At 41.1% G+C, this 26,178-nt stretch overlaps 1 protein-coding gene across 1 annotated transcript in view; it reads left to right on the top strand.

The window, feature by feature from the left end:
- Nucleotides 1-11,406: 11,406 nt before the first annotated feature.
- The window catches only part of ZCCHC11 (Terminal uridylyltransferase 4), a 70,277-nt gene continuing 55,505 nt past the window's right edge, over nucleotides 11,407-26,178 (top strand). The window contains exons 1-3 of the mRNA XM_051209746.1: nucleotides 11,407-11,440; nucleotides 13,616-13,677; nucleotides 18,255-18,319. Of these exons, the coding sequence (XP_051075205.1) occupies nucleotides 13,629-13,677; nucleotides 18,255-18,319 (114 nt within the window). The 5' untranslated portion in view covers nucleotides 11,407-11,440; nucleotides 13,616-13,628. The remainder of the gene's footprint in view (nucleotides 11,441-13,615; nucleotides 13,678-18,254; nucleotides 18,320-26,178) is intronic.

Raw genomic sequence — 26,178 nt, forward strand, 5'->3', positions numbered from 1 at the left:
GTAAATAGTCATGTATACTATCGCATATCAGGGACTCCATGATTTTCGAAGGTATCTTGTGAATGGCCACTGGTCGGTAACTTGAAGGTTCGCTGCGTCGATCTCTTTCGTGCCTTAAGGTAACCCTCGTTCTACTGATAGAAGAAACCAGAGAAGTAGTGAATAGGTCTTTATTTCGATCTTCGCGCAGTCACAGTGTAGCGTGGGATTATTTGTTCAGACAAACAAAGCCTGTCAACATTCAATATAAGATATTAGGAAATATAACGCCTATGAAAAATAAGGAAGTGAATGAATACTTGACCTATACTGTTTTAACATATGCTTGGTTGTTTGAGGTCAACTCTTAACCAAACAACCTATGCTGTTACATTAGCTTCCCCCTAGAATCGACTTCCGTAAGAACGTGTGGAAACACGTACGTAGGGGGGAGCAATTAAGGGGGGGTGGACATATACCAAAATGGTTGCAGAATCAGATGAATTCCAATGGTGAAATAAGATCACAGGATAGACAGACATCATCATCCATCGCGAAACATTTGATTGAGACGGGTCATAAGGTTGATATCAAATCAGCATTTGTTGTGTTGTACAAAAGCCTTCAAGGACGTATACTAAGGTTTATTGAAGCCTTGGCTATACGAAAATTGAAACCCCCTTTATGTGTTCAAAAACAATTTGTACTTACACTTAACCTACCCTGGTAGTACTGACTTACTATCCAGAGTGGTAATCACATTTGTTTTTGTGTACTTTAATATTTTTCCTTTGTTATGACTTACCCTTAACCTGTCTAGTTGACCTTTTAATTTTTCATATATAAATGTTCTTAACAAGTATATGTGTGATCAGATTGTTCGAAATGTATTGCGCAAATATATCACATAATTCTGATAAACTACGTCTTCTCATTGCATTATCGAAATTCCGTAGGAACGTCGGTTCGATTAACCTCGCTATCAGGAACACCGTAGTTCTGTTTTCTCGGCCCAAGGGAAAATTATAAACTCGCTCACTGTTTGACTTCCAATCAATGACGACTAATTCCGTCAGCAATCAACGATAGTCCATGGATGTCTCTTCATTTGCTAGCTTGTCATTTTATTTTGTAGCATGTGATTTCTTCTACAACTATCGCTGACGGTTTGCTACGTGCTCTCAAGAGAAAAATTGTGAGAATGCGGAACAAGAATATCTGAGGAAGTGCCGCGAGCGGGCACCTTCTTTGAAAATCGGTGTGATGTGAGCCATCTTCCAATTTTCCGGTGGTTTGCCTCGGCTATGTGAGAACATCACGCTAAGCGGCTTTGCCAGGATTGAGGCTGCTTCATTCAGTATGATAGGATGGACCATATCTGGGCCAGGAAAAATGTCTTTTCTTAGATGCTGCAGTTTTCGCAACACCAAGTCAGCGCTCAGGTTCACTACGGAAAGTCCTGTGCAGTTGCAAATGAAGCTGTCATCAGTATAGTTGATGTGGGCCGGTTGAAATGTCCGAGAGTATTGTTCATCCAGAAGACTAGCGGCGTCGCCGTCGTTATTGGTCGAGCCGTTAGGACCTGGCAGTTGGGAAACTCCAGTTTTAGCTTGACGAAGAGAGGCTGCATAACGGAATAAGCTTTTCTGATTGGGGACAAATTTATCGATAGGCTTTATCTGGTACTGAACCTATCTTCTCTTATTGCCTTTGTGCATATGTTCATTATATGTTTGCGTTACACGTACGCGCCATTTTTACCAGTTCGTTTGTATTCTTTCCAACAGTGCCTTAAATTGCTTAACAAACGAAGAGTGAGGTTCTTGATGATTGTAGGTTGCTTGTAGCTTTTGATGATTGTCTGAGGAACAGACTACTTTGTAGCACTTAAGAGCATGTGCAGTAAGAACTCACAATGGGCATCCACATCGAGTTGAGGGTGAACATCCCAATCTGCCTGTTGTAGATAGTCATGTAGAGCTGACACATTCAACCGTTTGAAATTCCAGCGCCAGTTGCTTGTGGGATATCTTAGCTCAGTTTTGCTGACAAAACTGTAAGCTATAACAGCGTGATCGCTTTTTCCCTGGAGAGCAAGAATTGAGAGGTTGTCAACTAGGAATTCTTCGTTTGTAACTACACAGTCTAAGCGCGGCGGCGTCTGACTGTTTCTCCAACGAATTGTCGACTTCACATTTTCGAATAACTCCAGATCTTCAGTGAGGTTGAAGAACCGAGCTTCAGTTGAGTTTTCACCTCCAATATACGAATATTCCGCGAAATTGACTCTAGGGAGATTGAAGTCCCCTAGAACCGAGATATGAGTGAATCCAAGACTCGTAGAGCAGGATAAACCATCCAGCAAATGATTGTAGTACTCGATGTCAGCAATGGGATTCCTGTAGATGAACCCAAGTAGACACCTCGAAGTGTTAGACAATCTTACTGAGCACCATACGGATTTATCAAGATTGATTAACTCTTGGTTGTGAACTTGGTGTGCCTCCAAGCAAGATCGTATGTATACGGCTATTCTTCCCCCAATTCCTGGTTTTCTTTCATTGCGAAACAAAGACATCCCAGGTATTGCTAGCTCCTGGTCCGTAAACTGTGAAGATATCCAAGTTTAAGATATTCCTATCAGATGGGCATTAGTAGCATTGCTAAGTTCACGTAGTTCGTCCATTTTATTTGGTAGACTCGTGGGGTTCATGTATAGGCAGTTTATGCCTTCAATTTGAAACGCGTGAGCTTCTTCCTGTTTGTCTGTATGAGCCTTACATAAATGGACAGGTAGCCTACCTATTAAAGGTTTTCCGAGTTGATAGCCCCTGTCCTTTACACGACGTTTTTATGATCAAGACAATCCACAATTAGAATGGACAGCTCCAACTTGCTTTTGTGCTTGATCCTGGCGTCATGTGGCTTATCCAGATGCATATGGATTCCAGCTCGCAACCGACGTCTTTCTGCACAAAATGCTTCCAGAGTTGCAGCCGCCATACAAGAGGATGGGGCAGTTATCTTCATTGGCTGGGGTCTAGAATATCCGTCCTTCGCCAGTCTCGTCACTTGTTGACTAAGTATGTTTTCGAGCTTCAAGGACTGCCTAATGAATTTCCAATCGCAAATATCAGAGTTTGCTTGACCAGGGTCCGCGTTTTCTGGTACATCTTGCAAAATGATATTTCCTCCGCGGAAAAACTTGTGAGGTTCCTAAGGGATGTTCCGGATAAGATTCCAATCGGAATACTGGATGACAGGTAGTATTCTTACGTTCTTATTAGATTTCAATAAGTGACTTACTGGTAGGATGTCCTCTATGTCGGTAGCTTTCTTGAGTGTTACACGGAGCAGCCTCGAGTGATTAGACGTCTAGATTTAGAAATATAAAGGAAGCATGTTCTTCAAAATTTAGGCTTCCTGCGTGATTACTGCCTAGAATGTGCACTGATTTGAGTGTTTTAACTCTACTTTTATTTAAGTAAAGTTGTAGATCATAGGGATGTTTTCCAAAATGCATGATCCCACACATGTTGAGGTTAGATGGTAATTGTCATTTTTCACTCCAGATAGTTAGGTTGTTGAGATCACTTTGGATCGGGGATAAACTTTCACTTAGAGCTCCAGGCTTAAGGCTTTATATTATTTCGAAATTATCAGCGTATAAGTATGGTTTCCAAAGTTTTATGGTGTTACATATGTTGTTTATATACATAAGAAACAAGAGTGGACCTAATACGCTTCCCTGGATGACTTCACTATTTATTGGTCTAGGTGATGAGAGTCATTGTACCATATCATTTGTTTGCGTCCTGTTAAGAATGAAGCAATACATGAGTATAGTTGGTTATTCATTCCGAAAGACTTTAGTTTGACGAGAAGCCTTTTGTGTGGGAACTTATCAAAAGCTTTCTTGAAGTCTAAGAGTAGGACTGATACAAGGATTCCGTTGTTCTGTTATTTCATTTAGATAGCTTGCTAGGAATGTATCGTATGACCTGGACCTAAGAAACCCATGTTGGGAGGTCGAGATGAGATTATTAGTAAGTATATGTTGGACTACCACCGCCTTGACTACATTGTCCGTCACCCTAGATACCACTGAAGTTGTGTTTACGTGCAGATAATATTCAACATTTATTTCAGGTCTTGTCTTACTTTTAGGGATGATATGTGTAGTATTCCAGGCAGTACCATAGCACTCTGTAGAGAGTGATTTCGCAAATAGTTTGAGAAGTAAAACACGCATATCATCACCTCCACTTTAAAGCACGGTAGCCGGAACACCATCTCGTTTATCTGTGTAGGACTGTTTCAGTGTGCTAATTGCCTTATAAATATTCTGTACATATCTCTTGAAGGTACTGGGATTGGTTTTGATTCATTTAGTGGCTTTTCGTCAGTTGGCGAGGATCAAACATGTTCAATAAATAGTTCCGTGGCAAGTTTAGGATCTTCCTATACTTGTTTGTTCTCAATAAATACGTTTCCTCATTTCGATTTAGTACGTTTGAGTTTATTTTGAAGTTTGACAAGTGCGTTGTAGTCGTCATCTTTATGGTTCTATGCTTAAGAATTGAGTGGAGTGATCGGTAATCTGATAGTTTTTGGTAGTGTGAGTGTAAAAAGCTTTGTTACGCCCAAGCCTACACCAGTTTTGCTACTTAGATGTGTTGATGGCAAGTTATATGATATCAGTGGGGAGAACCTGTTTACTGTTGTTGGGACACCCACAGAATATTTTGTTCAGTCAAATGTGTTTCTTTATGCCGTTTCGTGGATTTTATCTCCCCCAAATTTTCTGTCAGAGCTAGAGAATTTTGTTGCCTCTGTGAGATGAATTTAGGTTCATTTGAGTCATCTTGTGGAGTATCTTCAGGAGCACGAATTTTCAAATGAATAGGTTTAGTTGAATGTGTGTCATCACACGGCTTAAATTTTAGTAATTTACTGAACGAACAACCGGGATTAGAAATGTTTTTATGCTTTTCATTGACTGTTGGAATCCGTATCTTATCCAAAGAATTCTGATCGTCAGACTCATCTAGATCTACAGAGTGATCTGCCGTTTGTGGAGTGACATCATGCTCTTTGTCATGTGCTCTAAACTATATACTACGTTGGAAACTGTCACTAGCTGTTTATTTGCTGTAACACAATCTTGCGATTCTATCACCTCATGTCTTCTTAGACGATGTTGATAGGGCTTTAAGTCTGGAGCGACTATTATTCTCTTGTGTGAAATTAATGTGCTTTTAGAATTATGGTTGACTATGATATTAGTACTGCTCTAATAATAGACCTAATCCTAAAATTGTAGATTTGTCATGATATAACTGCCTAATCTATAAGATCTTGCGTGGGAGTCACATCATCGTTTACACCAACTCACTGTATAGTAACAATTACCAACACATAATGGAGAACAAGCTTAGGCTAGAGAAAGAACAATATGTTTAATATGAATAAAAGATTTAAGGTAATATTCCGCAGGAGCCACGCCTGCATGGTCAAGCCATGCAATCCGATCAACTCCAATTTATTCAACTCGCTGTTCCCGCCTTCTACGTTGCTAGGAATTTCTCCGCGTTAAATATTGAGTATCTATTTTCCGAGTAGTCTCGTGTTCAGCTCTGAGGATTGTGTGGTAATGGTCCAATGCCACTAGAAATTACTATTTTTGCTTGAATCGATAAATTGTTTAGCATCGTTACAACAGCTAAAATTAACCAGAAGATGGCGTGCAGATCTATCAAACTTTTATGTAAGGCGACTGACTTGGCAGTTGGTGTTCAACATACCGCATTCCTTGAGACTAATATCCCTCAACTTATTTGGGTGTGTGTGGTCAGGAAGATTGTGTGCAAATGTATGCAAATGTAGGAATACATCGTTCTTTCCGTCACTTCTTCAGCCACAAACTCTAAAATACACTTGGCTTTGGTGAATTGTTCAATATTTTTATCAGTATTAAGGCCCCATATGTATGTAGTGGGTGCTAATTGGTTAATTCTACCGTTAATTTCCGCTAGAGAGTTTTGTAACTGACGGATGTCGGTACTATGTCGATCAGTATACTCGTATGTGTGGGATAAACCATTAGACACTTTGGTCATCTAAATTTTGGATTTAGGCCTGTAGTGGTAAATAAATCCCCGAAATCAATAGTTCTGTAAGTCTTCTGCATTTGATGCTGGCCACATCAGGTTTAATGGACTCACCTAGCTATATACTCTCGGTTACGCATATGCATCAGATCACAAGTGAGAATGCCCTGCTCAACTTCTCCTGCAACCACTAGCCAGTTTAGATCAGTCACTTCTCGATATATTGATAGCCCATCAAATATATCTTCGATCTTCCTCGCTTCTTGCTTTTGATTTCACTGGGTGGGCACGATTTAATTATAGAAGGTATTACAATTTAAATTGTCGTCAAACTACAAATACTCGTGGAGTCTTTGGGTTTTTGGTAAAATATGCTGTATGGTATACTGTGTTGACATTTCGACGCACGTGGGCACTGTATTCTTTATGTCAACCAGTCATACCGTCGGCATACTGCACGAAGAGATATCGGGGCTGTTGCTTAGAGAATCAGGTGGTAACAGTGATATTTGTGGATAAGACGCTTAGGGTTCAGAAGATAAAGGTTTAACATTGTCAGGTAGTAAATCGTCAATCATAGAGGTCACATATTTCGACGACTTGGTTGGCTTAGAAATTGCTGAAATTTCGCTTTTACTAGAGTTGCTTGCCATAATTTGAAGCTGAATGAGTAGAAAGCTCGACTAACTAGGTAGCACAATAATTATACAGTTATTTGCAGCAAAAAGTTTTGTTTCTTTTAGGAATAAGAAAAGCAAATACGTATCTGAGTGTATTAAAAGCAGTTTTTGACACAATAGAAAACATCGAGACGATTGAAAGTGTTATGTGGTGTCTTACGTTCAGCAATCGTTTAATGTTTCAGGAAACCCTATTCTTCTTCCAGAACGCGCTTTTTTGAGTCATTTGTCAGATACCACCGAAGTGTCGTCGTGGTTGTTAATTGTCGGGTGATGTATCGTAATTTGAAGACTCGCGTCTATTGACATGATCAAAGTTTCCCACTAAATACTTGGCTTTGAGAGATCGATGCTGATGCTGTCGTTAGTTCAGTTCTTATCGATGATACAGTACTTAGATTCATGCTTAAGGACGTTCAAGGGTACTTCGTATGCCATTTCGAGGGGTTGTCGAAATGAGTCGCAACGTACAAAGATGTATGTGCTATATCGTATGGCAGGTTAAACGAAAACTTCGACTGACTGAGGTCGGGTGGAAACAGGTTTAACTGAACTTACTGAGTTTTTGAGTCTGCTCGCGTAAGAATTTATATCTATATTCACTAAAGATAAAGGAATCACGAGTCCGCCTCGAAGTCAGAGTGTTGTTCCGTAAACGTGTATTCAATGTCGGCTCTCAATGCACTGCAAATACCGAGTAAAACAGGTGAAACATTTGCAGCTGAGAGTGAAGCATTAAGCTTTTGGTGAAAGCGTTCTACAAATCCGTCTGCTCGTGGGTGGTAGGCAGTAATTCTCTATAGTGTAGTTAGATAAATGAAAAATCAGGAGTCGAACTGGCGTCCACAGTCTGTAGTGATAGTTGATAGGCAGTCAAAGTTCGCTACCCACCGTTAACGAAGAATTCGGCCACTGTTTCAGCGGTGATGTCCTTGATGGGTACTGCTTCTGGCCATCGAATGAAGCGGTATATGCAATTTAGAAGGTACGAGTATCCATTTGAATCTGATCAGTGTACTACCAAACCCAAATGAACATGTTCGAAGCGAACACCGGGAGTTTTAAATGGGCCTAAGGGACATTTGTTGTGTTCAATCACTTTAGATTTCTGGTAGCTTACACAAGAGGGTGCTCACTCTCATGTGTTTATTCATACCAGACCAGCGAAATCGTTCTACTATGATCTTGATGGTTGCACGTACACCCGGAGGAGAACGTCTGTGCAACGCAATGAAGACGTTGTGTTGATAATGTTTCAGCACGACTGGACGACCCCTACTTGCGGATGCGCCTCGTAGTAAAGTTTCCTTGCCTGTTCCAATCTGGTTAATTTGCAGTTTCAGAGATGTAGAAGATAACTCGTGCTGAGGATCAGTGTTTTCTTTTTGGAGCTGGATGAGTTTCGGAAGGTCGATCCCTTGGAAACTACTCGAGGGAGTTATACGAGGCAAAGCATCTGCAACTACATTGTTTGCTACATAAATATGTTTTATGTTTGAAGCAAAATGCGAAATATAGTCCAGTTGTCGAGACTCTCGAGGAGAGTACTTATCGGAAGATGAGCTTAATATTACTTCATCACTCGTCACCTTATCTATAACTCATATATTTCTATACTTTTCCGCCTACTTTGGTCAACAACTACCCTGCAATATACCGTTCTTATAGCCTATACTCTGGCAACCTATACTTTATACTATAGTCAGTTAAAGCAATACATCGATGACTTACCCACAGTTCATAATTTGCAACTGCCTGATAAGCTTGTAAAATGGTACTTATGGAAATAGTGTTTTCCAGCAGGATGTGAAACACAGAGCATTGTGTGGAGTATGATATATATCCAAAAAGTAAGCTTAAATGAGCCTAGCATCACAAAAGGAGGGAGGGAGGAGTTACTGACCAGCCAGCATTGATGGTGAGGGTGATGAATTAAATCCACCCATGTTTGTGGGTCAGAATATCTTGTTTGCATCAGGCTCTTTATGTTCGAGAACAAGTCAATCAGTCTGTGGCATTTAGATTGTTCTCCTACGCTCACAATTCAGACTCATGTTTCCAATTTCATACTGGATTAGCTATCCTACTAAGACAACCTATGACATGCTAACTCGGACTTTTATATTAAGACTATGTGGCAGGCATCGGATGAAAAAAAATCAGACAATAATTTATCATACCTCTGTCTTTTCTACTGCACAACGTTAGGTATTGTTTATCGTTCATATACAAGTGCCTTGCTGTTCCTCGGATTCTCTTATTTTTTTAGAATCATGCTCTGAGGGCACAACTATGGAACTTCTGACATCTGGAACAAACTAGACGTGCGCGTTTTCCCAAGGTCATAATTCACACCAAGCGCTTTACGAGTCTACTTTATAACAACTATAAACTTAAAAAGTTGCACTGCATAAATACTTAGAACGACCGAAATCCTAACACAATAATGCGGAAATTGGATCTCGTATGTAACGTGGGTGCGATGCCACTTTGGAGACTATTTTGAAGATTGCTCAGTATATCTGAAGGAATGAACTGATATTCACTTCTATAGACAATATTTATTCAACATGCATACTGTGAAACAATAAATGTTGTAATTTATAGACCATGTCTCTAGAAATGGCCTGTACCTGTCATTGCATAAATATGTTATTATTATTATTATTACAGAAGCTAAGAGGTTTGTGATCAGTGAGAATAGTGAATTTTTGGCCTTCAACAGAATGTTGGAAGTGCCGTAAAGCAGAACACATGGCTAGGAGTTCCCCATTGAAAGTTCTGTATTCCGGTTCAGTATATTGCAAACGTCTCAAGAAGAGTGGGAAAAGTTGTCGGGGTTGTCTACCCATTGTTGTAAGACTCCGATTGCCAAGTCAGATATGTCTACTGCGATACTAAGGGTGCCCCAATGTCCTGTTACGCGAGTACTGTTGCTTTGACAGTAATTTCCTTGACTGTGAAGAATGCTTTTTTTCGACATCGTCCAAACTGATAGATTTCGCATCTCCAAAAAGGTGGTCGGTTAATGGTTTCATAAGTGACGCGCAATTTAGTATGAACCGTTTATAGAAACTTACAAGGCAGTTAAATGTGCGTAATTGCTTGATGGTAGTCGGTTCTAGATAGTCCATAATGGCCGTCACTTTGCTTCTTAGAGGTCGGATGCCTTGAGCATCAATGGTGTGTCCTAGGAAATCTGAGGAGTCAGTTCCGATTTGGCATTTCTGAATGTTTACAGTAATGCCATGCTTTTGCAGTCGTTCGAAAACAAGGTCCAGATGCTGAGGATCCGAGTCCCTATCCGAACTTGCTATCAAGAAGTCATCAACATACGCATGCACGAAGTTGAGACCTATAAAATAGCATCTATGAACATTTGGAATGTCTGGGCAGCATTTCTTAGGCCAAAACACATGCGCGAAATGTGTAGAGACCGGTTTTTGGAATGTCGTCAGTGGCCATGGGAATTCGGTTATAAGTTTTAACCAAGTCGACTTTTGAAAAGACAGCTGCATTTTTAAAGGTAGCTGACAAATCGTGAATGTGGGTCAACGGGTAACGATCGGGAATGGTTTTTGCTTTCAGTCGCCCATAGTCACCAGCTGGACGCCAATCACTGTTGTCTTTTTTAGGCACCATTTGCAAGAGAGGTGCCCATGAGCTGTTTTATAAATCTATCATGTGATCAAATTCGTTTTCAAGCAACCTAAGCTTCCCGGGAGCTAGTCTGCGCGCTTTCGTGAACGCAGGTGGTCCTGTAGTTGTGATGTGATATGCAACATTGCCAGTTACACATGGTAATTTCGGTCGCGTCTAGTAAATTTCAGGGTACCTATCAAGTACTTTTGATAGTATGGATTTATCGTGTGTTTTACTGTGGCTGGGGATAATCTACAACCGGAAAGATGAGTTACACAAACAGATAAACTAGTATTTTCGTCTACAGACCTCCGTTTGCGCGTGTCGATAGGTAGATTATGGTGTTGTAGCAGGTATATGTTAATGATTAGCATGGAAACATCTGCAAGAACGAAGATCCAGTGGATGGGTTTGCGTAAACCTACGTTGGGATAAGCCTATCGCTTACCATATGTGGCGATCGATTCCCTATTTGCCGCATGTAAGTTTAAAACTACTTCCTGCAGTTGGTCGTTAGAATTGGTGAGAAGAACGCTAACGTCTGTGTCAATGTTGATCAGGTGGTGAACTTTCGTCATCACACCAGTGGCGTATAAAAGACAGTGATGATGTCACGGGTTATCTGTCTCTCGTCATATGGAGACAGATTGTTTTCGTGAAGAACTCCTACGAGGAGTTCGGAAGCGTCTATGGTTTGGGTTTGACAGAGCTCCGTAACTTCATTTCGCGTTGTTGGGAGTTTTTCCGTGACTGAAAAGACCTCGAAGTTGGGAGTTCTGGTGATCTCTAGAATCAGCTCGGCAGATGTCTTGTTGAGTGGATAGTCTTCTTTAAGATGCTAAGAACAAATTATAAACCTTACAAAACTAATGAGTCTCTTAAAATCATCATACAAGTGTATTTTTAGTATCTTTTAGGGACTAGTTACTTGCTTTACCTAGTAATGTACTCATTGGCCAATAGGAAATGAAAGTTCAAGGTTAATTTCGGCAACAGATTTGGCGGTGCAGTAGTTTGGGGCCGGAACTTGTACGTATTTCCATCGTTTTTAATCATTTTTCTGAGTTGTAGTTTAAGTTTTTCAATTAACCTGGTATAAATCTACATTCTCAATCGGTGTGTGTTTTCGCTCCATATGGTTATCGGCACCGATCATTATACCATAATGATAAGTCCCATATGGTCTTCAGATTTGGAATATTGCTCGAGACCTTGGTTCTACTCAGCGATATGTAGTCTTAATAGACAGTGTTGGCTTCTGTTTAATCTCCCTAACTAATAAACCAACAGCTGTCATTTTCCCGGATAATCAGCTCTCCTCTCGGAGTTCTTTAAAAATCAGATTCACATAACTTCGAAATTAGGATCCATAAATTAGGGGCTTTGGTAAACGAAATAAACCTAATCATTATAACCGCCACTGAAACGTAGTTTGCAATTTATTTGGATACAATTCTGAAACTATTGGGTTACAAAATGTGACGAAAATTTCCTAAGTCAAGTAAACCACTATCTGATATAAAAACGCTCCCGTTGCTATGCGTTTTACATGTTCAACACTTGAGAAGGGGTTGGAGGTGAATTAATTCGCAGATTTGCAGTTGGTGCTAGCCTAGTATTAAACTTGGTAGCAACATCTAGGAGACTTGTTGGTCGATAATTTGGTAAATGACACATGGGATCTGTAGTATATATAGATGACGACATCGAAAAATGATAGGCTCGACATTAAGGGACGATTTAACTATCATGGTCAAGTAGCCAGGAACCACCTCTGGCGTATGCCATACCGTCCCGTTAACCTTTTTTTACACCACAAGTAGTTAGTACTTCGAATATGTCCTCTTGGTGTGCATCTTCAAAAAGCTCATCTGTTCATTGTAGGTTCGTGAATTAATTGAGTGCTCGTTTTAACTTGCTTAAATATCATCGAAGTAAACTGGTATTCTCTGTGTAATTTTCGAACTGTACGTAGGATCTGTTTCTTCCTGCAACACATTTGTTCTTGCCTAGTATATTAGTTCCCGTTCCAACAGAGAGGGCTCCATTTCTCTTTTCACTGATGTAGAAGACGAATTATGTTGTCAACTCTCAATCGACAGTACCTACCTTTGACATTCGGTCACAGACCTATGATATGCTACCTGGAGCAATTGTATACCAAGTTGCCACTTTTCCAATTACATAGGGAAAAGAGAATTACGGGGGCGAAAATGAAATACCATCAGCAGTTGACCAGCAAAACGAATGATTTAAAATGACTCGGCTAAACTGTGCAATTAAAGTTAGAGTAATAGTATATTGAAGGAGAAAAAGAAATATTGTATCTATTGCATTGTGATCGATTTTGAAATGCGTGATATTGGGTCTCCAGCGATGAACTGTGATTATTTTGGGCATGGTACAATACATCATAGAAAAGGAGAGCGAAGTAATGAGAGTGGTTTCAACAATATTTGTAAGACAAAATAAAGGACGAAAAATCTAAGGCCAAAACTATTGAATAACATTAAAAAAGGGTTGTAAAATAGTACTACATTCCGTGCAAAGGATAAGCGCCTCTACAGCAGTTTGACCAGTGATATTTCCTCGGCGATCGTTTAACCACTACTTTTTGAGTTAATCTTCATGGGCAGATAAGAGCAGAGTATTGCTAAACCACGCACACCGTTTGTCTTTGGCTTGATGTCTTAACTAGACTGGTATTGAAATTATAATGTATGGGGTATACTGTATCATCGGTAACTAAAGATAGCAGATATGAAACTAACTTCATACCATAACTAGTTAACGAAGTATTACTACTTATTACTTTTACTTTCAACAAATCAATTTCATGTAGTAAATCCAAAGGAGTTCGTGTTGAACTGTAATTGAATCGAATACAAACCCTTATGCTACTAGCTAGTTATCATCATAATGTTGGGGAATCGGTATTTAAAAAAATGCTTTCCGATTGCGATAATTTTTCCGTTTGTTTCTCCTCACTTCAGTTCACAATTAATGAGACATCTTCGGGTTTATAAGTAATCAATGAATTAAATGCACTATGATTCATTACGTTTTCACAAAATCTTAATACTCATGATGTCTTTTAATGATTTGAAAGTAGTAGATCCTGTTCTCTATATCATTTGCATTTTCAGCTATCCTTTTTTTGGGATCACATATCCTACCTCTTTAATCTTTTTATCAAACTTTCAGGTTTTAAATTACTATGGGTACCAATACTAGAAATAAGAAAAATAAAGAAGCACATATGGATGGTAATTTTCATCTTTTATCTTCGATGTCTTTCATGTAATAATATTTAATCACATAGCGTTTTTTACAGAGAATTCACATATATGAATATATTAATCATGCCATTTGCACATCGTTTATCAGACACCACTGATCTACAGCCCCCAAATACCCTAGTACGGTCGACTGTGGGGAGAAAGAGCTCTCCCAAATTACTCTCACGTGGACACGTGTATACAGCCAGTGACATCGAAGTCATACTCACTGCCTTCTCGAGGCATGGCTGATGTTTATGAAATCGAGAGGACAAAACGCGAATGTCCGACGCTCTAACCGAGTTAGTGGATACAGAGGATCCACTTAGGGGAATTGTAAAACCCTAATGATATGGTTTTGTACAAGACTGCCTCTCGTTTTGGACACCGTCACACTTGTCACAGACCAACAATCGTAGTGTTTCTTGACATCAGGGCTGCCTTCGATTCGTTGGATAGGAGTGTTCTATGGGATTGTCTATTGAAGAAGAATGTGCCTGAGAAGTTTATTAACATCCTAAAGGCCCTATGTGCAAACACCTCAGGCAGAGTGAGAGCATACAACCACCTCTCTCCATTGTTCCATTCAAGCAGTGGGGTTAGGCAGGGTTGCCCAATCTCGCCATTCCTCTTCAACTTTGCCATCGATGATATTCTGGAAACAGCTCTGATGGATGTAGGTAATGGCGGTGTGGATCTGTTGCCTGGAGAAAGACTTCTCGACCTTAAGTATGCGGATGATATTGTCTTACTGTGCGATAATGCCCAAACCATGCAATTCTCACTTAATCCGTTAGCAATCAGTGTCCGTAGGTATGTTATGTGCTTTGCACCTTTGAAGTGCAAAGTGCTTCTACAAGACTGGCAGGATTCTAATCCTGTACTCACCCTGGATGGTGAGCAGATAGAAGTAGTCGAGAAGTTCGTATATCTAGGTAGCTGCATAAGTGCTGGTGGTGGCGTGAGTGATGAGATCAATGCACGTATAGTGAAAGCCAGAGCGGCTTATGCCAATCTGGACCATCTTTGATGCCTTCGTGATGTTAGTCTGGCCGTAAAAGTTCGGACCTACAACGCATCGGTGAGAGCAGTTTTGCTCTATGCTTGTGAAACCTGGCCTCTTCGAGTTGAGGATGGTATACGACTGTGTTTGATCATCGTTGTCTCCGAAGGATTGTTGACATCCAGTGGCAACATCATGTTAGTAATGCAGTGGTTCAACATCGTGCGTTTGAGCACAGTCAGTCAGTCAATAACAACGTAGAACTTCGTACGTACGTACATCAGTTCAAGTTGCCATACCACATTAGCACAGAGATGCAGTTGTCGATTCAAATCCCGTAGTGGTAGATGTAGTAAGAGTATAAGCAATAATCGGAAAGATTAGGGTTTGAAGATGTTATTTTAGGATTATAATACAGTGAAATAAATTTGGAAAGAGAAAAAAGAGACAAGGAGGGATCAGGAGGTTAAAATTTGGGAGAACACAAAGAGTGGATGCACCTGCGTCACTGCAAACGATTTTGAGCCATATCATTCAGGGTCTCTAACCATCGGTTTCTATCATCTCGCGGTCCCCAACCAGCTAGTCTACACCTACCGACATGGCTCAGTCCACTTGTCAATGACTTCATGCATTTGTGCCATGATTTGGTCTGGCCGCCCCTAGCTTTCTTCCATCCTACTCCTACACCAGAAAACATCACACGTCAGGACATTCGATGGTTGGGCATACGTAACACATGTCCCACCCATCTCAACTGATGAAATTTCACTACTTCATCGACTGATTTGCCATCCTTACTGTTATAATCTCTTTCTTCTTACGGTTATGACCCAGCTATTCCTATTGCTTAGTATTCTTGGACACCGATTCACTCGACAAGACCCCAAATCAGAACACGGTTGAACAGGAAAGAGATTATATTCCAAATAACAAGGTTAGATGGAGGCAAGATGCAAGCCAGAAGCACAATAGGGAAAACGTCAGTATATTTATAGTTTTTACATAAGAAGATTCCAGAGTATTCTCCAACTATCGACTAGTGCTGATTGGATAAGAATTAGCCAATCAGCGTGCACCAAAGCAATCATGCATTGAGCATGCTTTAATCTAGTCTATGTCCCGCTAACACCTCCCCTCTGAGCAGATTCGTAGGATCTGGTGCTAGGGTCCAACTGCAACTGAGTGACTGGCTTGTGCTTCCGATTAGTTCATCGTCTAGGCAATAAAGAATTATCACTTTTTTTCTCGCACAGAGACTGACATGTCTGTTCCCGGCGTTTTTATTTTTTTAAAAATAAAAGTATGCATAACTTTTAATTCTCCAACGTTCTCCTCCTCCGCGAAATAATGTTGGGTCCTTATGTCTCCAAATTACAAATAATAGGACTTTATTTAAACGATGTTTCTCACATTGGGTGTCGGATCCACTAGAAATGACTAGATGATAATGAACGACCTTTGATTTGAGGTTAGAGTTTAATTCTTCTGAAGCATTACTTTCAAATCCATTAGGAATTTCATCAGTGGATAATGGATCATTACGGAAATCAACATTTAACAAAATTAAATTAGACTTTTGATCATAATTTGACTCATCCGACATATTTTCCTCATTTTTATAAGAAATTTCATCAAAATTACATGCATTATTCTGAGAACCCATATCTGATAGATTGTCATGAGAAATCGGATAAGCTGATTCAATATAAATTTCTATCTCACAATGATTTTGAGTAACATTCAGTATATTTGGGTTCATCGTGTCACTGCAGTTATTTTCTGGATACGAGTCCTCATAGCTTTTTCGGCTAATATCACGTGGACCATAATTTTGTTCTAGCTGAAATTTATTTTCGGAGCTAGACAGGACCAGTAGTGTTTCATTCAATTCTGGACTCCGGGCTTCATCTACAGGGTCTGGCTCTCGATCATCTCGTATTGCCACAACTTTATGAGCATTCAGCACAGTATTTTCTTGCTGTGAGCCGGACACGTTACAAATATTACGTTCTGATTCAGGTATAAAGGGATTTGAACCCTCCACTAGATATGCTTCTGAAATGTCTGTTACTGCATCATAAACAGATTTCTTATTTTCTGGTCGAGTGAAAAGTGTGCTCAATAGTTGTTGTTGCAAGGCTAACAACTTCTGCTGGTGCTGTAATATTAACCGCAACTGTTCTAAAGAAATCGCCATTTTTCTTTAGTTTCTCCCCGTCATTTCGAAAAAATCTTGTGTTAATCAAACTTAGTAGATCAGCGTGAATTTTTATCAGGTAATTTTGTCAAGAAATATACAAAATATTCGTGAATTAGTGTTTTGTTTGTATGAGCATCGTGTTACAGTAAAGGGGCTATTGGTATGGGCTAGTAGATTGTAAAGGTTAATGCATCTAAATACATCACTTATCTGAAGCAAAATACAGTTAACCAACACTTGTGCTGACAAGTTTCATATTTGTATAGGTTTTAGTACCATCTTCATCTAATGGTTTCCTAATTAAAATGTCACAAAAAACATGTTTTCCGGCCAAGTATTTATTGCTCGTCACTTCCCTGATCACTTTTATTTTATCAAAAACAAGGTGGTACAAGTTGTGACCAAAGTCTGAAAGGCGATGCGATTATGGATGCTCGCAAGTTTTCAAGTTGATATTATTGTTTGTGGTTTTTGTTTGATATGTCACAGATTTCTGTAGTTTTTATAGTGTTTTGCCGATAGCGATGAGCATAAAATATTGTGTTCCCGCTTACCTACTCTGAATTTATCATTAAGATTTAGCCCCAAGCCATTATTATCCTGGTTTTAAATATTATAATTTTCATTTGTTCCTTATGTGGCATATGTCATCAGATTTCGTACACGCTATTGAAAGAGGAAAGTAGTTACAGTCATTTAAAAATTCAAACTAAATTAATTTAATTCCTTGTTGTGTCGTTGCTTTACGTCGTTAAACGATCTTTTAAACGTATAGAATAATCAGATCAATTATGGTATATAAATTCTTATTTCTAGTTGTTTATTCATCCCATATATAATAGAGAAATATGTATATACATGAAAGCATTAGAAATTGTGGTCATTTAAGATCATGCAAGACGAGTATTTAAATATAGGATCTAGAAGATTAAACGCTTGAAAATTCTTTCGTAGTGAGGTGGACTACTAAGGGACTTCTCGATCTCATTGATTGCCAAAAAATAAAATTAAGAATACGTGTTGGCAATTGTTTTATGGTCTATCAAAGGGTGAGTGAACTTTTGTCTAGGCCTTGAATGTATCTGTTTCTCTTCACTTTGTGTGAACTACTATTGACCATCAGATATCCATTCTGAAAGGGAAGGATCTTGTAAAACAATGTTTTTTCCATTGTCATGATACTAGTCTCTTAGATAGATAAGTCAACCACTATACAGAGGTGTGACAATGAAGATCATCCATTTTGTCTAACAGAGATTAATTTTACTGAAGCTACTTATTTTCTTTATGGTGTACAATTACTTTGCAAATGTAAATGTTTTTGTTTCATCCTCTTTGTTATTATTATTACTATTATAGGTCTATCACCAGAGGAACTTGAATACTTGAATAAAAACCATATAGAACCTCTTAAAACGAAACGTGTAAGTTGGTTGTGTAATAGAGTGCCTTGAGACATATTATTATCAATCGTAATAGACAGCTTTTATTGAACATAATTATTCTAATCATTCTTTGTTAAAAATAGGTATATCTTTTGCTTTATCCCAATGAATAGAAAATTATGTTTCCGACGTTTCATGACTTAATGTAAACCACTCTGAAGAAGTGGGATATAGCAAAACAATATTTTTGATTAACTTTCTACCCAGAGCTCAATTTATTTGAAACTATCAAGTTGCAAGTAAGTATCTGTGTTGCAACGAAGTATTCTGTCGCAACTAATTATCGAACCGGGCTAGCTTCTAGGCTAGCTAACATCCCACCGAAAAGTATAGATGAGCATTGGTTGGAATTGCATGACGCCATCAAAATGGCGAGTAAAGTCGCTTGCGGCTTCGCGAAACGTTCCGCTTATAACCACTGTGCTTATTCAGGCTCCTTACAACTCATTGAGACCCGTCGGTCTTCTCCGGGTGACCATGAGTTTGACCACAAATGAAGGCTGTTACGTAATGAAACTGGGCAAAGCCGGCGTAAGGACCGAGGAGCCTGGTAATCGGAGCGTGCTAATGAGCTGGAAGCAGTAGCTGTATCTGGTAACCACCAGAAGCTCTTCCAACTCATCCGAGCCACTGGCAGCAAGAAGTCTAGTGTGAGCGAAACAATCTGTGAGGATGGCGGGATGCCAACCACTAACACCCATCGACATCGTGGACGATGGGCAGAATTCTTTGAAGGGCAGTCCAACTGGCCTGCTGCTCCGGAAACATCGGCCGGACTGTCCTGCCCTCCATGGCCGGTGACGACTGATTCACCAATCGAGGCGGAAGTCCACAAGGAACTCCAACTCTTGAAGCGCTACAAGTCGCCAGGCCTAGATGACTTACCTCCGGCTCTTTTTAAAGATGGTGGTGACTTTCTGGTTAAGGAAATGAATACGTTGTTTACAAAGGTCTGGGAGCTAGAGAGTGTTCCAACATCATGGAATAGGTCGATAGTTGTTTCTATCTCTAAAAAGGGTTCACGTCGTTCCTGTAACAACTATCGGGAGATAAGCTTACTTCCGATTGCATCCAAGCTATGGGCTTCTGTCGTACTTCGTAGGTTGTTCACAACTCAAGAAAGTTTGACTAATGAGGAGGAGAATAGCTTTCACTCTGGTCGAGGATGTATTGATTATATGTTCACCCTCCGTCAAATGTTAGAACACCGTCACACTTGTCACAGACCAACAATCGTAGTGTTTCTTGACATCAGGGCTGCCTTCGATTCGTTGGATAGGAGTGTTCTATGGGATTGTCTATTGAAGAAGAATGTGCCTGAGAAGTTTATTAACATCCTGAAAGCCCTGTACAAAAACACCTCAGGCAGAGTGAGGGCATACAACCACCTCTCTCCATTGTTCCATTCGAGCAGTGGGGTTAGGCAGGGTTGCCCAATCTCACCATTCCTCTTCAACTTTGCCATCGATGACATTCTGGAAACAGCTCTGATGAATGTAAGTAATGGTGGTGTGGATCTGTTGCCTGGAGAAAGACTTCTCGACCTTAAGTATGCGGATGATATTGTCTTACTGTGCGATAATGCCCAAACCATGCAATTCTCACTTAATCCGTTAGCAATCAGTGTCCGTAGGTATGTTATGTGCTTTGCACCTTTGAAGTGCAAAGTGCTTCTACAAGACTGGCAGGATTCTAATCCTGTACTCACCCTGGATGGTGAGCAGATAGAAGTAGTCGAGAAGTTCGTATATCTAGGTAGCTGCATAAGTGCTGGTGGTGGCGTGAGTGATGAGATCAATGCACGTATAGTGAAAGCCAGAGCGGCTTATGCCAATCTGGACCATCTTTGATGCCTTCGTGATGTTAGTCTGGCCGTAAAAGTTCGGACCTACAACGCGTTGGAGAGAGCATTTATGCTCTTTGCTTCCGAGTTGAAGATGTTTTACGACTATCCTGAGATTTTTAAGGATGGTGTTCCAGTATTAGCAATGAGATTAACCGAGGTCTTAGGTAGAATCTGGGAACTAGACGTAATCCCATCTGACTGGTCTCAATCACTGATTGTGCCAGTCTATAAGAAAGGACAAAAGTCCTCTTGTGACAATCACAGAGGAATCAGTTTGAATAATATAGTGTCTAAAATATTAGCTTCAATAATAATTCGACGCCTAATCAAAGCTCGTGAAGAACAGATTAGAGAAAACCAGGCCGGTTTTCGACCTGGACGTGGTTGTATAGACCAGATATTCACACTACGTCAGGTTCTAGAACACAGACACACATTCAGACGCCCCACAATGGTAGTGTTTCTCGACATTAAGGCGGCATTTAACTCTGTTAATCGTGAGGTTCTATGGCAGTGTTTGTCACCGAAAGAAGTACCAAAGAAGTACATTAACCTTGTAGAGGCTCTCTACTCGAACACGACTGGCAGAGTGAGAGCTTATGGCGAACTGTCATCAGAATTGATTACCTCAAGTGGTGTTCGTCAGGGCTGTCCACTCTCTCCATTCTTGTTTAACTTCGTCGTTGACGTGCTTTTAGAGGTGGCACTTTCCTCATCTAAATTTCCAGGGGTTGAACTTCTACCGGGAGGTTCACTTGTTGACTTTGAATATGCCGATAACATAGTTCTGTTTGGAGAAGACGCTGACAAAATGCAGAGTCTTCTGACCACTCTAAGCAACAATGCAAGCATGTTCGGGATGCGATTCTCCCCCCCCCGAAACGCAAAATGTTGCTTCAGGATTGGGTTGCATCGACACCCGAACTAATGATAGGGAACGAATTAATTGAGCGTGTCGACCGCATCAGTTACCTTGGGAGTCTCATCAGCCCTTGTGGTCTGGTGTGTGACGAAATCTCAGCACGGATACAGAAGGCTCGACTAGCTTTTGCCAACTTGCGTCATTTATGGCGTAGGCGAGATATCCGTCTATCAACCAAAGGACGTGCTTATTGCGCAGCAGTTCGTTCCGTCCTACTTTATGGCAGTGAAACATGGCCGGTAAGAGTAGAGGATATTCGTAGGTTACTAGTATTTGATCATAGGTGTCTTCGAAACGTTGCTCGTATATCCTGGGACCACCAAGTAAGTAACACAGTTGTTAGGACACGGGTACTAGGTAAAGATGGCAAATCAATTGATGAAGTAGTGAAACTTCATCAGTTGAGATGGGTGGGACATGTGTTACGTATGCCCAACGACCGACTGCCTCGACGAGCGATGTTCAATGGTATAGGAGTAGGTTGGAAGAAAGCTAGGGGTGGCCAGACCAAAACATGGCACAAATGCATGAAGTCACTGACAAGTGGATTGAGCCATGTCGGTAGGTGTAGACTAGCTGGTTGGGGACCGCGAGATGATAGAAACCGATGGTTAGAGACCCTGAATGATATGGCTCAAAATCGTTTGCAGTGACGCAGGTGCATCCACTCTTTGTGTTCTCCCAAATTCTAATCTTCTGAATTCTTCATGTGCCTTTTTTCCTCTTTCCAAATTTATTTCACTGGATTATACTCTTTAAATAACATCTCCAAACCCTAATCTTCCCGATTACTGCTTATACTCTTACTACCTCTACCACTACGGGATTTGAATCGACAACTGCATCTCTGTGTTAAGGTGGTGTGGCAACTTGAACTGATGTACGTACGTACGAAGTTCTACGTTGTTACTGACTGACTGACTGATCCGTCTTTGGTCGTCGTTGTCTCTGAAGGATTGCTGACATCCAGTGGCATCGTGTGTTCGGGCACAGTGACGATAATGTAGTTGGTGTCATCATCTTGAAACACCGACTTCGGTGGCTTGGGCATGCTTTACGAACGTCGTTCGGAGGATTCCATGTCTTGCATTATTTGCCGACGCTGGGACTGGTTGGGAAAAGCAGAGGTGCTCAGTGTATGACATGGTGTCGTGGTATGAAGGAAAGCTAAACAGGACTGGCTTGTGTTGGTCCTTCACGACTCCCTGGTTGGGGTCCTAGAGATGGTGCGACACAGTGGCTTGAGACGTTATCAGACATGATTTAGAACAGAAGCTAGTGGCGGTTCCGTTGTACCCTTTTTCTTTCTTCATAGGAAGTGGCCGTAACTTCTTTGACTGGAAGAATTCTTTCCGTTTCCCCCATTATTATTATTATTATTATTATTTTACTAGCACACACTAATTTTTTGTCGTTATTGTTCTTTTTTCCTTTTTATACACCCCCACATTCTTTATCTCTTCTCATTTTCATCATTATTGTGCGTCGCATATGTATCTGGTGCCCCCTTGTACCAGTATTTATGTGTGCCCGACCGTTGTTGCTAACTTGACGTGGTGGTCGGGCTTGCCTATCGTGATGAAGCAACCGAGCTATACTGGCTGGAACAACCGTTCCTCAAGGTCCTACCATGTCAGACAGGTCGGTTGAAGAGCGGTAAGACTGAAAGCAACAAACCCAAGGTCCGAAGGCGAAGTCGTACTGCTGACTGTACAGAGGTGTGACAGCAGTAAGGTGTTTCCTTCAGACAACCAGCATGACAGCGATGCTGCCTTCCCACAAGGAGGGGTGGGGTTAGAAAAGGTTGACCTTAAAAATGCACACCTCGCCTTATCCCACGGATATCCGTCTCCGGCGGTAAGGTCTCAATAAGTACGGAGCTAACACAAAAATTACCCATAAAAAGGTCGTGTGTGACCGACCACAAGCAGTTGTCCCTTGGGCACTGCTGTCACGCTCCCGGGTCACTAAGACCACCTCTAATCCAATTTCATTTTCAGGCACCTCCAGAAGAACCCTTCCACGGTGTGGGCAACCGGGAAGTGATAACCGCTCTCATACCTCTAACAGCACTCAAGACCACTGTATTCATAACCAACCTCTGTCTTCACTTCCTATTATTCCTCCTACATCGACTTTCACCTCTAAACTTCATTTTTCGGCTTACTCCACAAATGTCACCATAGCCAACGATTCTAGTGCTCAAAACACTGTCCCAGGTCTACTGAAACCTCGCTCCAAACTACACATTGGAGCCTTCAATGTACGCACCCTATGCCAAATCGGTCAACAGGCCTCCTTGGTTAGAACCCTAGAATCTCGTACCATTAATGTATGCTGTGTCTCTGAAACACACATACAGGATCCCAGTGTGGTCATTCACTTGACCTCACCTCGGCAAAACGGAGAGCCAACGAGATACACCCTCAGTGTATCTGGTGACGCGATGGCCAGCTCTCGTGGACTGGCAGGAGTAGGGATAGCACTAAGCATGAGGGCGGAACAAGCACTGTTAGAGTGGATCCCCGTCAACAGTCGTCTATGTGCTGTTCGGCTAAACGGCTCCGTAAGAACTCGGAAGGATAGGGACACACGTCGTTGCCTTTTTGTCGTTTCTGCCTACGCTCCCACCGACTGCAGCCCAGATGAAATGAAAGATGAATTTTACAGAAAGCTTTCTGAACTTCTTCAGAAAGCTAAGCGTTCAGACATAGTACTCGTAGCAGGTGACTTTAATGCCCAGATAGGTGGTTTAAACCAAACAGAAAGGCATTTAGGTGGGTATTTTAGTATTCCGGCACAACGAACAGATAATGGTGATCGTCTGCTGCAATTGTGCTCAGACAATCGTTTATTTTTAGCAAACACAAATTTTAAGCATAAGGAGAGACATCGTCTAACATGGCGACCCTCTACACCAAACCAAAGATGGACTCAAATAGACCATATTGCCATCAGTCATCGTTGGAGAGGGTCGGTAGAAGATTGTCGCTCATTCTGGAGTACCTGCTTGGACTCCGATCATGCCCTAATACGGGCACGCATCTGCTTGCGCCTCACTGGACGCAAAAAGCCACATTAAAAAGACCCATTAGAACTGAGTTGAGTAGCGAAAAACCAAAAGTAGGTTCCAGGAACAACTGAGTTCACAATTAGGTAGTTCTGAGAACGAGACTGACCGAGATGTTGCTTGGAAAGATATACAAACAGCTGTGGAAACATCAGTGACATATATCAGTGATTTAAACCACAGGGTTACGAAGAACCAATGGGTTTCCTCAAGGTCTATTGCACTGATGGATTCTCGCAAACTCATCCCACCAGGCTCTGAACACGATGAAGAGCGAAAACAAATCAGATCTAGGTTAGGCAAAAGTCTAAGGAACGACCGTGAGCAGTGGTGGGCAACGAAAGCAAAATAGACGGAAAAGGCGGCGGCTATAGGGAACACAAGACAGCTCTACAGACTAATAAAAGAAACTGGAATTAATAAATCAAGTGTAAGTCAGACTATTTCGGAAAAGACGACGCCCTCATCTGCTCTCAGTCCAGACGTTTAGAACGATGGGCGGAACATTTCAGAGAACAGTTCAGCTGGCCTCCAGCTACTCTACAACTACCCCCCATTCCCAGACAGTGTAAATAGAACATTGAAGTAGGTTCCTCAACCCTAGCAGAAGTTCAAAAGGCTATAGTTAATCTGAAACGAGGAAGGGCAGCTGGTCCAGACGGTCTTTAAGGATGGTGGTTCAATTTTAGCGATTAGGTTGACTAATATTTCAAATAAGATCTGGGAGTTAGACGTTATTCCATCTGACTGGTCACAATCACTTATCGTCCCAATATATAAGAGAGGGTTAAAATCACATCCTGTGACAACCATAGAGGGATTAGTTTAACTAATATAGTATCTTAAATATTAGCTTCGATAATTATCAGACGCCTAACTAAGACTCGTGAACTGCAAACACGAGAGAATCAAGCTGGCTTCAGACCTGGTCGTGGCTGCATCGACCACATATTCACCATTCGTCAGGTTCTAGAACATAGGCATACTTATCGGCGTCCGACAATGGTGGTCTTTCTCGACTTAAAAGCAGTATTTGATTCGATAGACCGCGACATTCTGTGGCAGTGTCTGTCATTGAAAGGCGTACCTCAGAAGTACACAAACCTTGTGAAGGCTCTTTACTCGAACACTACCAATCGAGTCAGAGCTTATGGCGAACTGTCATCTGCTTTTGCAACCTCAAGTGGTGTCCGTCAAGGCTGTCCACTTTCTCGATTTTTGTTTAACTTCATCATAGACTTATTGATGGAAATAACATTTTCGTCTACTGAATTCTCGGGTATTGATCTTCTTCCAGGAGGTCCACTTATCAACTTAGAATACGCAGATGATATAGTCCTGTTTGGTGAAAATGCTGATAGAACGCAGTCTTTTGGTAGCACTAAGCAACAATGCCAGAATGTTTGGAATGCGCTTCTCTCCCTCTAAATGCAAGTGTTGCTTCAGGACTGGTCTGCGTCAACACCTGAACTAAGGATAGGGAGTGAAGTAGTCGAACGCGTTGACAACTTCACTTATCTTGGAAGTCTGATCAGTCCTAATGGGTTGGTGTCTGACGAAATCTCAGCACGGATTCGAAAAGCTCGTTTGTCTTTTGCCAACTTACGTCACCTATGGCGAAGGCGAGATATCCGTCTATCAACAAAAGGACGAGTATACTGCGCGGCAGTCCGTTCTGTTTTAATTTACGGCAGCGAAACATGGCCGTTAAGAGTAGAAGACACTGGTAAGCTACTTGTATTTGACCACAGATGCCTCAGAAATATTGCTGGCGTCTGCTGGGATCACCGGGTAAGTAATAGTGAGGTTCGACACAGGGTATTAGGGAATGATGGTAAATCGGTTGATGAGGTTGTGAATCTTCATCGACTGAGATGGTTGGGCCACGTGTTACGTATGCCCGAACACCGATTACCACGACGTGCAATGCTAACGGGTGTTGGAGATGGTTGGAAGAAAGTTAGGGGCGGCCAAACCAAAACGTGGCATCAGTGCTTGAA

This window comes from Schistosoma haematobium, chromosome 1 (genome assembly GCF_000699445.3).
Source record: "Schistosoma haematobium chromosome 1, whole genome shotgun sequence".
Taxonomy (NCBI): Eukaryota; Metazoa; Platyhelminthes; class Trematoda; order Strigeidida; family Schistosomatidae; genus Schistosoma; species Schistosoma haematobium.